Here is a 13153-nt window from a genome sequence, read left to right as displayed (position 1 = left end):
ACAGAAGCAAAGGGGGAAAATAAACAAATAGGACTACATCAAAATAGAAAGCTTCTGCACAGCAAAAGAAACCAGCATTAAATTGAAAAAGGGAACCCACTGCATGGGATAACATATTTGCCAATAATACATCTGATAAGGGGTTAATTTCCAAAATATATAAAATACTCATACAACTCAATAAAAGAAAGACAAACAACCCAATTAAAAAATGGACAGAGGACCTGAATAGACATGTCTCCAAAGAAGACAAATGGCCAAGAGACATGAACAATTACTCATCACTAATCATCAGAGAGATGCAAATTAAAACTATAATGAGGTGTTACATCACACTTGCCAGAATGGCTACTATCAATAAATCAACAAACAACAAATGCTGGTGAGGATGGGGAGAAAAGGGAACCCTAGTATACTGCTGGTGGAAATGCAGACTGATATAACCGCTGTGTAAAAAATTAAAAATGGAACTGTCATAGGCCATTACTTTTAAAGTAATTCTTTCTTAATAATTTGAAAGACATTATCAACACAAATTCATATTTAACTATAATTCTAATGATTTATTTTTTCATTATTGTTTCTATATTCATGTCATTCTTTTGCTTAGAATCTTTTGTTTTGTTGGAAAATATTATAAACTAATTACTTTTTCAGAAAAGGTTCATTTGGGATAAGTTTCCTGAGTCCTGACAATTCTAAAAGAATAATGTCTTTATTTTGTCCTTACACTATACTCAGTTGAATGCTAGTTTTGCAGGACATGTAATTCTAGGATAAAAATATTTTCCTTTAAAAATATTTTACAATTTATTGCAAATGATGTTAAGTCTACTAATAATATAATTCTTGTACTCATGTAACTTTCTTCTTTCCTTTAGGGAAATATCAAATTTGAATTTGTGTCTAGCATAGATAACATTGTTTCCCCTGTTTGGCACTAAGTGGGTCTTTTCAATCTGGAGACTATAATCTTTCCTTGCCTCTTCAGTTCACAGAAATTCCCACCCCCACCTTTTGTTTTATGATTATTTCCTCCTTTCAATTGTTTTCTTTTTTGCATGTGTCAAGTCCTTTTTTTCTTTATTATTTTTTCTTTATTAAGGTATTACATACGTGTTCCTATTTTCTTTTTAATTTGACTTTACATTCTTAGTTATTTACCAATCTTTACCTTCCTGATAATTAATCAAATCTAGTATTTGTCTCTTCAATAAAATTTATTTCTTTTGCCAAATATATTTTTAATTTCCAAAAATCATCTCTCAGTCTATGAATATGTCTTTCTTTATAACAGCCTGTTGGGGCATAGTATTCCCCTTGGGTCATTCTGAGAATATTAATTTTTAAAATTTAAAGTTATAATCTATTCTTTACATTATCTTTGTTTTCTCTGAAGTTAGTACTCCTTAATAAACTTGGCTTGTCTCCAGTGCCATTAGCTTTCCTTAAATATTTGTTGATCCTTGGTTGTTCATATCATGAACAAAGGGCTAAACTGATTTGCTCATCTCACTGATGAGGACACCCTTCAACGATGTGTAGTAATCTTTCCCCTATAGGCATCTGTCCTGTTCCCTAAATAATATCACTCAAAGTTTGCATTCTAAATTCTTTGAACCCCGTATAATAAGAATTATATTGTATATCTACTTCTGAAACTTTTTTATTTTATTCAATCTATTTAAAATATATCAACATTGATGAATACACTGCTGAAAAACATTCATTTTTCACTGCTGCATTGTATGATATTACATGACTATACTATCATCCTGTTGTCCATTTTCCTGTAGATTGACATTTGAGTTGCTTTATTTATTTATTTATTTGTTGTTATAAAAACTTATTCTATTCTGCAGTTTGTAATTAATAGGTCTCCTTCTACTATTCATATATAAGACAATCCACTTTTTTACACAAGATTGTTTTATGGTCACATATATTTAGGATGACATTTAGAGTAATATTAACTTTATTATAGAAATTAAATATTTTAATTAAAAATATTCAACAGAGGGAAACATCTCTAGCAACAAGGATCTTAAAGGGAAATCTGTAAACCTACAGCAAAAAAATTTAAGAGAACCAAAAAAGGCTGAAAAGAGATCTTTAAAGATAATAAAATTTTAGCGCTAACTGGTTTGGCTCAGTGGATAGAACATCAGCCTGTGCACTAAAGGGTCCTGCGTTAGATTCTGCTCAAGGGCATGTACCTCAGTTGCAGGCTCAATCCCTGGCCCTGGTCAGGGCTCATGTGGGAGGCAACCAGTCACTGTGTCTCTCTCACATCAATGTTTCTCTCTGTCTCTATCTCTCCCTTCCACTCTCTCTAAAAATCAAGAGAAAAATATCCTCTGGTGAGGATTAACAACACAACAACAAAAGAATAAAATTTTAAAATGAAGAGCTAAAAGAATTCAGAAATTTCCAGTTCAGTATTTTCATTCATGTACAAATTTTATTCATAGGTTTAATATCAATCCTTACTGATAGATAAAAAAAGTGTGATTTGTGAAATTAAGTGACTTTTTCAAGGTAACAATGTAGTGATCTTTCACTGTTGTATTTTGTGCTATAAATAAGATAAGAAGCAGTTGTGTGCTTCTGAAAGTAGCCAATGAATGCAGGCAAATTTCTTATCATCCAAGAGGATAAAACGGTCAACTTTTCTGGGGTACTTGTTTCAATTGCCCCAGCCAAGTAGAACTTAGTAAACACTGTGCCATTTTAGCCTAATTTCTTTGGCATCTAAAAACTGACCAGGAAAAGGCATTGTTCCAAAATTATTTGGCACAAATGTTCAGGACTCTTTCCACCAAATAAGACCAAAAAATTTTTCTGACCATTTTTCTGACCAAAAAATGTCAAAAGCAATTAGTGGACTCTGGTGACATTCAATATAGTATTAGAGATCCCAGAATTGAATAGACTGTAGTTTATTACCTTAGCATTTTGGATACAGGGACAGAGGGCCCAAGCAGCACTGGCCTTCACATCTGGGTGGGGGTTTTTCAGCAAGGACCATAACAAACGAACTCCATCTAAGCGATCAATTATCCTATTGCGAAATAAAAATAGAGACATAAACTGTAACTAATATGTGTAAATGAAAATTTAAGTGGCCTATTTATTCAGACAATTCTAATTAGTTTTTGTCCTTCTGACATTTTGCTTGGATTTCTTTTTCCAAAACTTTAAAAACAGCAGGGATATAACATGCTGTTGAATTGTGAGCACTCTGATTTCAGTTTTAAATTCATGACACGAAAAGCAAGCTCCATGGTGATTACGATTCACATAAACTTAAAATCAAGCCATGTAATTTTTTAATTAGCTGTACACAGACTGTTACCTAAATGTAAAAATACTGGTTTCTTTTATATAGTAACATCTAAATACTTCCCAAAACAAATATTTATGCCTCAAAACTGTGCAGTTACCTTTTTTATTTGGTCTGTGTGTAATTGACTTAGCTTACAATGTGACATATTTTAAACAACTCCAGTCCTAATCTAGCATTGGGAATTAAAATCATTACACCACAGTGCATCCTTTGTTGGGTATGAATAACATGTAACTTGTTTTCCATGTGCTCCCTTTTCGGCAAGACTAACATTGAAGACTGTGTTATAAGTACTTAATACTCTGTAATCAAAATATCTTCATGACTAGCTAAAAAATGAATTATCATCAGAGTCATCTATACACCATCTGTCTTCTGTTTATGTATCAATCAGTCCAGGGATAAGAACCTTGAATGAAGGTCCGTGGAGTACTTGCAGTTGAGAAGAAGGCTAATCAAAACTTAATATACTTTACAAACATAGCTTTGTTCACACAGATACGCTAAACAAGCAGATGAGAAAATATAAAGGACATAAAAATTCCTTTAATTTTCAATATCAAGTAGTGTTTAACACATGTGGTATTTAGCCACAGATAGAACAAATACTACTGGTTTAAAATGCTATACAAATTCTGTCTTGAAAATCAACATAAAGACATCTACATTTCTTGATTATCTTAGATGAATTTACCAGAAAAAAGTATTATTTCAAAGATTCCAAGTAGGAAGTCATTTTCGCATAACCATATAAAACAACTGGTAAAGCAAATGATTTATACTAAGATATAAACTGTGTTTTAAAAGATAAGTTTTAATTTTAAAAAAGTGCATTGCAAAAGTATTTAAAGTTTAACTAAATAGCTTTCCAAACCTAAAGCTTTCTAATATCATGCTGAGTGAAAACAGTTTTATTTCTCAGTTTATGGAAACTGTAAAGAAAGATACTGAGCACTATACAATGAAGGATTTACTTTACAAAGTTAAAAAGCTTACTACTTTATATATGCCACTGAAAACAGAATTAATGCTGATCCCCAGGTCTCTGTATTTTTTCACACACATTTCTCAACGAATGACTGATCTCTTACTCTCTCAGAATATAGTAGTAAATTTGAATTAGTGACATTTATGTATACAATGCTGAATATAACTTATCATGACTGCAGAAACCACTTAGATGGCACACATTTTCAGTTTAAAACAAAAAGGATAACTCAATTCTGGACTCCCTCCATCCCACCAGGCAAAATTTCACAATTAACTATAAAAATTCACTATTAATTATAAAATTGTATCTATTATCCCCAGCTCTCAGCCCCAAACCCCAAACAATTCATCAGCTTGTTAGTTATAAAAGATGAGGACTATGACCCCATTGCTAATGTCTTAAAAGAACTTAGCACATTACAGAGTAATAACCTTAGAGGAGGAAAACATTTGCAAACACAGCAACTAGCAAAGCCGGGGGCAAAATTAAAACAAACTTGAGTTTAATTTAGTCCCACTCCCATCTTCTTCTGTACCAAGTCATTGACTGCTGTTCACTTCACAATAACTTGAGTACCTACACCACATTCCTCTGTTCTCCCTGCAACACCCTAATTCTGGTCTTTACTACCTCATATTAGGATTGCTTCAGTAGCTACAAGACTTGGTTTTGTGCTTTCATTTCTCTCAGTTCTAATCCATCCTCTAAATCTCTGGGAAATTCATCTTCATAAGGGCCCCTCCGAGCTTCTGCAATACTCCTTGAGAGCAGGGCCCCAAGGTTATTCATTCTGTTCATCACACCATCTAGCACATTCAATCAACATCTAAAGATCACTCCAGGAGAAAGTCTCCAACAGCTTCCCATTGGCCTGCATGGTATTAAAATCCCAATTCCTGAACTCCAATATTTAACATTTCCAATGAGTTGGTTTATTCCTTTCCATTCCCTCTATTGCAGGCATTTGTTCATAATCCTTTTGGGCCATCTACTAAATACTGAGTGCTAAGCATAGCACAATGGCAGATACAGTCAGTTCTCATTATTTGTGGTAGTTACATTTTATAAGTCATGGCAAACAGTGAATTAGTGAAGACTGAACTATTACTCCTGGGGGAAATAAAAAATTTAGTTCCTGAAAGCCTCTGGTCAGAACATTTTCATCAACTGATCAATATGTAACCTTGTTGCCAAAACCGGTTTGGCTCAGTGGATAGAGCATCAGCCTGCGGACTGAAAGGTCCCAGGTTTGATTCCGGTCAAGGGCATGTACCTGGGTTGCGGGCACATCCCCAGTGGGGGATGTGCAGGAGGCGGCTGATCGATGTTTCTCTCTCATCAATGTTTCTGACTCTCTATCTCTCTCCCTTCCTCTCTGTAAAAAATCAATAAAATATATTTAAAAAAATATGTAACCTTGTTTTATGTGTGTTTCTGTTTAAAAGCACCTTATTGAATATGTGTGTTTGATTCATTAACATTGAACCCATGGCCAACAGGACTATGAAGCTTATTGAGCACACGTTTTCTGTCAGGCACATCACAGCCTTCCTGCACTTAAGAATACTAGAAAACAAAGCTCTGCTGCACTCTGCTTAGGGGCTGTAGTACAGTATCAAGCAAAGATATAGCCCAATCCCCCCTCCCAGTCAGTAGAACAGTGTCTGCCTGGCCAGAGGCCACAAGGAGCAGAGCAGCTTATAGAGTGTTTCCCATGTCCTTAACGGCTAACAAGCCTCACCAGACTCTCTGTCCTTTCCCAGCACAGCTCCCTCTCTCTCCCTCTCTCCTTTGCTAGATAAACCCCTAGACTCCCCTAGCCTAGTGTGGAAACTCACCAAACTGGTCACCATGGCATCTGCCCCAGATGTAAGTAGTAAAGTCTATGTCTGTCCCCTCTGATCCCCCCACATAGTTTTTTGGGGTTTTTTTGGACTAGCAAAAAACAGCATGGAGCTTCCTGGGTTGGAGCTCCTACAGTACGAGGACCATTTTAAATAAAATCACTAGCTTAAAGCACAAAACTATGAAAAGCATAACACTAAATAGACTGTGAAAAGTATACGTGCTAACAGTATGAGCTGAAACAGGAAGGGAGAACATGCTCTCGTTCAACCTCAGCTGGAAGCATGCTCATTAGGCTACTCAAGTTTTTCAGTGCTCTGCACATGTCCACTATTGACGGCAAAAGCATTCCAAGTATTGATTTGTAGGTAACAAATGGATTTTAGGAGGAATACAAATTCACAAATACAGAATCTGTAAGTAATGATAATTTTTAAAAATATAGTTTTTATCTCAGAGAGGAAGGGAGAGGAAGATATAGAAACATTAATGATGAGGGAGAACCACTGATTGGCTGCCTCCTGCACACCCCCTATTGGGGATCGAATCCACAACCCCAGCATGTGACCAGACCAGAATCAAACCATGAACTCCTGGTTCATATGCTGATGCTCAACCACTTAGCACACCCCCTATTGGGGATCGAATCCACAACCCCAGCATGTGACCAGACCAGAATCAAACCATGAACTCCTGGTTCATATGCTGATGCTCAACCACTTAGCAACACCAGCTGGGCAATAAATAAGGATTTTAATTGTCCTTCAGGAAACTACAGTCTAGTAAGGGAGATAAAGAGACCATTTTATGTTTATATCTCTACTAGAGGCCCAGCGCATGGATTTGTGCACCAGTGGGGACCCTCAGCCTGGCCTGAAGGGATCAGGCAGAAACTAGCTCTCCAATATCCCCTGAGGGGTCCCGGATTGCGAGAGGGTGCAGGCCAGGCTGAGGGACCCCAATGGTGCATGAATCCATGCACCAGGCTTCTAGTATGCATATAACATCCTTGGTTAATCTCTTCCCGCCCTTCCTCCTCCCTGCTTCCTTCTGAGATTCATCAGTGTGATCCATGTTTCCATGCCTGTGGTTTCTGCTCCTGCATTGAGCATCTGCCTGCTGGTGGTCAGTGTCCATCATAGCTACGAGATAGTCAGCTGGTCACTTAGGCTTTTATATATATATATATACTAGAGGCTTGTTGCATGAAGAGATTCGTGCAATAGGCCTTCCCTTCCCTTGGCTGCTGGCACCGGTTTTCCTCCCGCACCCGGGATCCAGGCCTTCGCTCTGGCTGGGCTCTGGCCGGAGCCACCCTGGAGCCATCAGGTTTCGCTGCTCGGCAGGCCCCGGGGCTGTGAGGCCTCACTGCTCCGCCTGGCACCGGGGCCCTGTGGCCTCACTGCTCCGCCAAGCACTGGGGCCATGTGGCCTCGCTGCTCCGCCAGCCCTGGTGTTGTGTGGCCTCGCTGCTCTGCCAGCCCCGAGGCCATGTGGCCTTGCTGCTCCGCCGATCCCAGGGCCGTGAGGCCTCGCTGCTCTGCCTGGCGCCGGGGCCGTGAGGCCTCACTGCTCCACCAATCCCGGGGCCGTGTGACCTTGCTGCTCTGCCTGGTGCCAGGGCCGTGTGGCCTTGCTGCTCCACCAATCCCAGGGCCATGAAGCCTCGCTGCTCCACCGATCCCTGGGCCGTGAAGCCTTACTGCTATGCCCATCCCAGGCTGTGAGGTCTCGCTGCTCCGCCAACCCTGGGGCCGTGAGGCCTTGCTGCTCTGCCTGGTGCCAGAGTGTGAGGCCTCGCTGCTCCAGCCCCAGGCCATCAGACTTCACTCCACCGCTTGGAACCTAGTATGGAAATTAACCGCCATCTTTGTTGGCGGTTAATTTCCATATTGTGCTGATTAGCCAATGGGAGGCGTAGCAAAGGTATGGTCAATTACCATGTTTGTCTATTATTAGGTAAGATAGATGTATTATTTTAAAGAAGCTATGGCAGGCTAACTTTGGAGAAAAGATGTGAATGTGCCAGCCTTTGGAAGTATGTTCCAGAATTCCTCAACGTTGCTAACATAGGATGATAGTCTATCCTTTTATAGTCATGTAAACAATATGATTAGAAAAGCTCTAGAAGCTTTTTCTCAGAAAAATCACTGTCTTACAGTAAATGTCAAGAATGACTACCATGTGCCAGGCAGTTTTTGAGGCACCAGGGATTTTTTTCCCAACATGAATGCAAACAGAAATTCTTTTTTTCTTCTTTTTTTTAAAAAAATATATTTTATTGATTTTTTACAGAGAGGAGGGGAGAGGAATAGAGAGTTAGAAACATCGATGAAAGAGAAACATAGATCAGCTGCCTCCTGCACACTCCCCACTGGGTATGTGCCCGCAACCAAGGTACATGCCCTTGACCAGAATCGAACCCGGGACCCTTGAGTCTGCAGGCCGATGCTCTATCCACTGAGCCAAACCAGTTAGGGCCAAACAGAAATTCTTATTCGCATGGAGCTAATATTATTTGGGGGAAAGATATAAAATAAAAATCTATATATTTTATGAAATGTTGAAAAGTGATTGGAGAAAAATATAACAGAGATGAAGAATAGAGAGTGGAAAGTGCAAGGAGACAGTGTCAATGAAACAGTGACATTTGAGCAGTTATACTGTGGGTGAAAGAGCCAGCCATGAGGCTAGGAAGAACAATATTCCGGTATCTACTGCAGTCTCTGGCACAGAAAATTAGTCATTATTAATAAACATTAAATGAAAGTTGTTCGGTCAATGTCACATTCATCAAATATTAGTGTTGGAGCCTAGAGAACATGTACTCTAACACTTTTTTTTATACAATGAGGAGCAGGTAGAGTGGTTTAACCAACTCTGTATAATATGTTGGTTGTATAACCAAAAAATAATTTATATTTTCTTTCCTCTATAAAAAAAAGGCACATGATTTTGATGAATGCATTAAAGGCAGCTGAGGAAGTTTTGCCTAAAACAGAGAGCAAACTGTACCAGCACATACGTTAATATTTATGGTCACCCCAATGATAAGGCACCTACTCCTTATGGAGGTAGAAGAATAATTTTGTAAAAATGACCTGATGCCACTATAAACATCCCTAAATATTTTTAATAGTAAAATAAACTTTCTAAATAATTAGACAATTAAAATTATTGGGTAACTTTACAATTTTACCTAGATTGGGGGGCTTTATGACTGTGATTTAATGATCACTCTTCAAAATAACAAAACAAACTAGGAATCCATGTAAGAGTAGCCAGTACCTGCCTACTGGTATTATTGAAAGAGAATAGACTAGATAATTATATAGCCATGTATCAAATCCCAGAACTACTACTTATGACCATGATATTGGAAAAATATTTCATTTCCTGAAACTTGAATTTCCTTGTCATTAAAATAAGGATATTAATACCCATTATATAATGAGATATGTAATAGAATAATGAGATACTCAATTAATATTAGTTTCATTTCAGAGGTTGATAAATATACAAATAACCTTCTGTAGTTCTATCTATATCCAAGAATCAGACTAAGTCAAGTTTTATTTAGAGAATACTATAAATTTACTAGTATATATTAGAAGTATACTATAAATGATTTAACAAAAAATTCTGATTTTTATCCAGGCATATAGTCTCACTTGAGTGTGCATGGGCACCATGTTACCAGTACCAATAAAAAAGATAATCTAGTTGATTTGGTTGGAATTCAATAAAGTAAACTTGCACTGGTAATCCATGTGGTCTATGAAATAATTTGTCCTAATTTAGGTAACAAAGATTTAGCATACATTCTTGATTAGAATATTTCAAGAAATCCACAGTTTAATCTTCAATTTAAATCACTATCTCAACTTCATCAGGAATATCTAAATAATATAGGTAGAGTCTATGGGAAGTAAACAGGGAGTTTCCAGCCAGGAAGGTGAATGGACAGAGGAAAGAGGCATATGAAGCTGAGGAGGAGCCTGAGATGGAATCATGAAATGGCCAGCAGGTATGGGGGATTGCATTGAGCATGGTGGAATTTCAGCACTGGGGTGGTGTGCTTGGGGAAGAGGGATGAATGTGCAGAGTAAGACAGGACAGGCCTGGAAGGCCCTGTGTGAAAACAGGTGAATGGAACATAAAGGATTCTTATTCTGGATGCCCAGGGTTCATTTAAAAATCAGGAGTGTAAACAATTGCAGGGGTCAGCTTCTAACAAAACTACAGAAGCGACTTGCATTCCTAATTTTCCCCAATATCAGTAAATACTAACAAAACAAGGAATGGCTTCAGTGAGGTCATATAGTAAATATGATTTGGTTTCTTGTTGATTTTTTCATTTACATATTATCATGAATGCTATTCATATCATTTAAAAGCACCAGTTTTCAAAAGCACCTTTCTTCCCCCATAAGAGACTTTTTCAAATTATAACCTAATAAATTCTCAGGTATAAAATTAAAATACAGTTGACCCTTGAACAACACAGTGTTTAAACTGTACAGGTCCACTCATACATGGATTGTTTTTAATAAATACAGGGTGGAAAATATGTAAAATAATACAATAATTAATAAATAATAATACAAGAATAAACTGTTTTGCCTACAACTGTAAACCTATAGTGTATATATACATATCATAAATGTATTTTCTCTTCCTTATGATTTTCTTAATAACATTTTCTTTTCTCTAGCTTACTTTATTCTAAGAACATAGTACACTGTACATAGAACATACAAAATATGTATTGATTAACATACTTTTACGTTATCAGTAAGGCTTCCAGTCTCAACAGTAGGCTGTGAGTAGTTAAACATTTGGGAGTCAAAAGTTACATGTGGATTTCTGACTACATGGGGGGTTGGTGGCCCTCATCCCACATCTTTCAGGGTCAACTGTAATACAAAAGTTATAATGAAGAGAATTTTTTAAATCACCCAAATTTTCCCAATCCCATGGTCTCTGTGATCATCTTTTTAAAGACTTTTCTAGCAAATATGATTATCTTTTTAGACTTTTTTCAAAGCAAATATGTGGATACACACATTATGGGATTGTCCTATATAAATGTGGTGTTTCATAATCTTCCTTTAAAATATCTACTTAAATAAAAACCCTGGATGTAACATCACGGCCAGAACCGCGACCAAGTGGAAGGGAGTCAGTCCTGCAGGGGTTGCCTTGGCAACGGCTGCTCCCTCCCCCAAGCTGTTTCCTGGAGCTGTTTCCGGTGAGGGCAGGACCCTGCCCTCAGAGCGTGGACCCACTGAATCCAGGGTCGCTTTGCCAAGGGCTGCGCCCTCCCCGAGCTGTTTCCCATGTGGCCTGAAGGAAGAACCCACCCTCAGAGCAGCAGGAGCACCCAGCAGCAGGCAGTCCTGGGTTGCTGAGGTGGAGGCCACTGCGTGGTACAACTCTGGGTCTGGCCCAAAGGGGGCATGGCCGACCTTCAAACCAGACCCTGACAGTAGAAAGAAGGGAGCCCCATTCCTCACAGAATCTGCTATTGGATAGTTTGCTGTCAGTGGCCTGCCAGCCAGGAACCCCATTCTCCTGCACCCTGGACCCTGACAGAAGAAAGGAGGGAGCCCCATTCCTCACGGAATCGAAAGGTGGCCAGTTTGCTGTCAGGGGCTGGCCAGCTAGGAATCCTATTCACCTGCACCCTGGCCCCTGACAGCAAGGAAGAGAGAATATGTTTCCTGGAGGGCGAGGTTTTAGGCAGAAACCCATCCTCAGGGCAAGGTTTCAGGCAGGAACCTGCCCTCGGAGCGGAGCATGGAAGTGAAATGATTTGTAATACATCTATTATTGAAGCTACCTTTGGAAAGACTATATCTATAGATCAGTGGTTCTCAACCTTGGCTGCAAATTAGAATCACCTGGGAATCTTTTTAAAATCCTCATTTCTGGGCCTCATCCTCCAGAAACTCTGTTTCTTTGTTACTAATGTTGTGGCCCCGTCCCATAACAAAGAAACAATTTCAGGAGGATGAGGCCCAGGAATCAGGATTTTAATGTGCAGCTAAGGTTGAGAACAATTGCTATAGATAATATTAAAAATATATCTAAACATGCAATTCTTTGTCCAAAAAATGAGCATGTTAAAATATTAAATGAAGAAAATTTGGATATACTCGATGGAGATTTTCACACATATTTGAGTGATGATTCTATTGATTGCACAGATGATGCTGAAAAGGAAAATTTTCCCATCGAATTTCTTAATAATGTTTTTGTTGTTTTCATATCATGTTTTGTTTTCTTATCATGTTTTTGTCATTTTTATATCATGCCTCTGTAGTTGTTATATCCTTTTGTTATTGTTTATCTATTAATAAATTTATATATTATTTTCATATACATTTTACCAATATCCTTTTATTTCTCACACTTCTACCAGGACTGCTGGCTCCCAATCGCTCGCCTGCCTGCCTGCCTGATTGTCCCTAACTGCTTCTGACTGCCAGCCTGATCACCCTGTAACCCCTCTCCTCCCAGCCTGATCGACGCCTAGCTGCTCCCCTGCCGGCCCAATTGCCCCTAACTGCCCTCCCTGCCGTCCTGGTCACCCCTAATTGTCCTCCCCTGCAGGCCTGGTTGCCCCCAACTGTCCTCCCTTGCAGACCTGGTCACACCTAACTTCCCTCCCCTGCTGGCCTGATTGCCCACAACTGCCCTCCCCTGCCAGCCATCTTGTGGTGGCCATCTTGTGAGTTGGAGTGATGGTCAATTTGCATATTGCTCTTTTATTAGATAGGATGAAATTGCTTGTTAGGATTTTATGTATTTTAAATTTTAATACATATAAATAGACTGTGCTCCGTAAAAATTATGTCCATTTGATTTCTTTTATTTATTGATTGATTTTTTATTGTTAGTTAAGGTATTACAAATGTGTCCTCATCCCCCCCATTAACCCCCAACCTCCCCCAACCCCGCCCCACACA

General features: G+C 38.6%; 1 protein-coding gene across 1 annotated transcript in view; it reads right to left on the bottom strand.

Annotated features, from left to right (window-relative positions):
* Positions 1 to 2946: 2946 nt before the first annotated feature.
* LOC102762417 (armadillo repeat-containing protein 4-like) overlaps positions 2947 to 13153 on the bottom strand; it is a gene marked incomplete at its 3' end in the record, with an annotated part of 121372 nt that continues 111165 nt past the window's right edge. Inside the window, 1 exon segment of the mRNA XM_015559050.1 lies at positions 2947 to 3061. Within this exon segment, the coding sequence (XP_015414536.1) occupies positions 2947 to 3061 (115 nt within the window).

Source organism: Myotis davidii, unplaced genomic scaffold (assembly GCF_000327345.1).
Source record: "Myotis davidii unplaced genomic scaffold, ASM32734v1 scaffold494, whole genome shotgun sequence".
NCBI classification, from domain to species: Eukaryota; Metazoa; Chordata; class Mammalia; order Chiroptera; family Vespertilionidae; genus Myotis; species Myotis davidii.
Note: the sequence above shows the minus strand (reverse complement) of the source record. Positions and strands in the feature narration are given on the sequence as shown.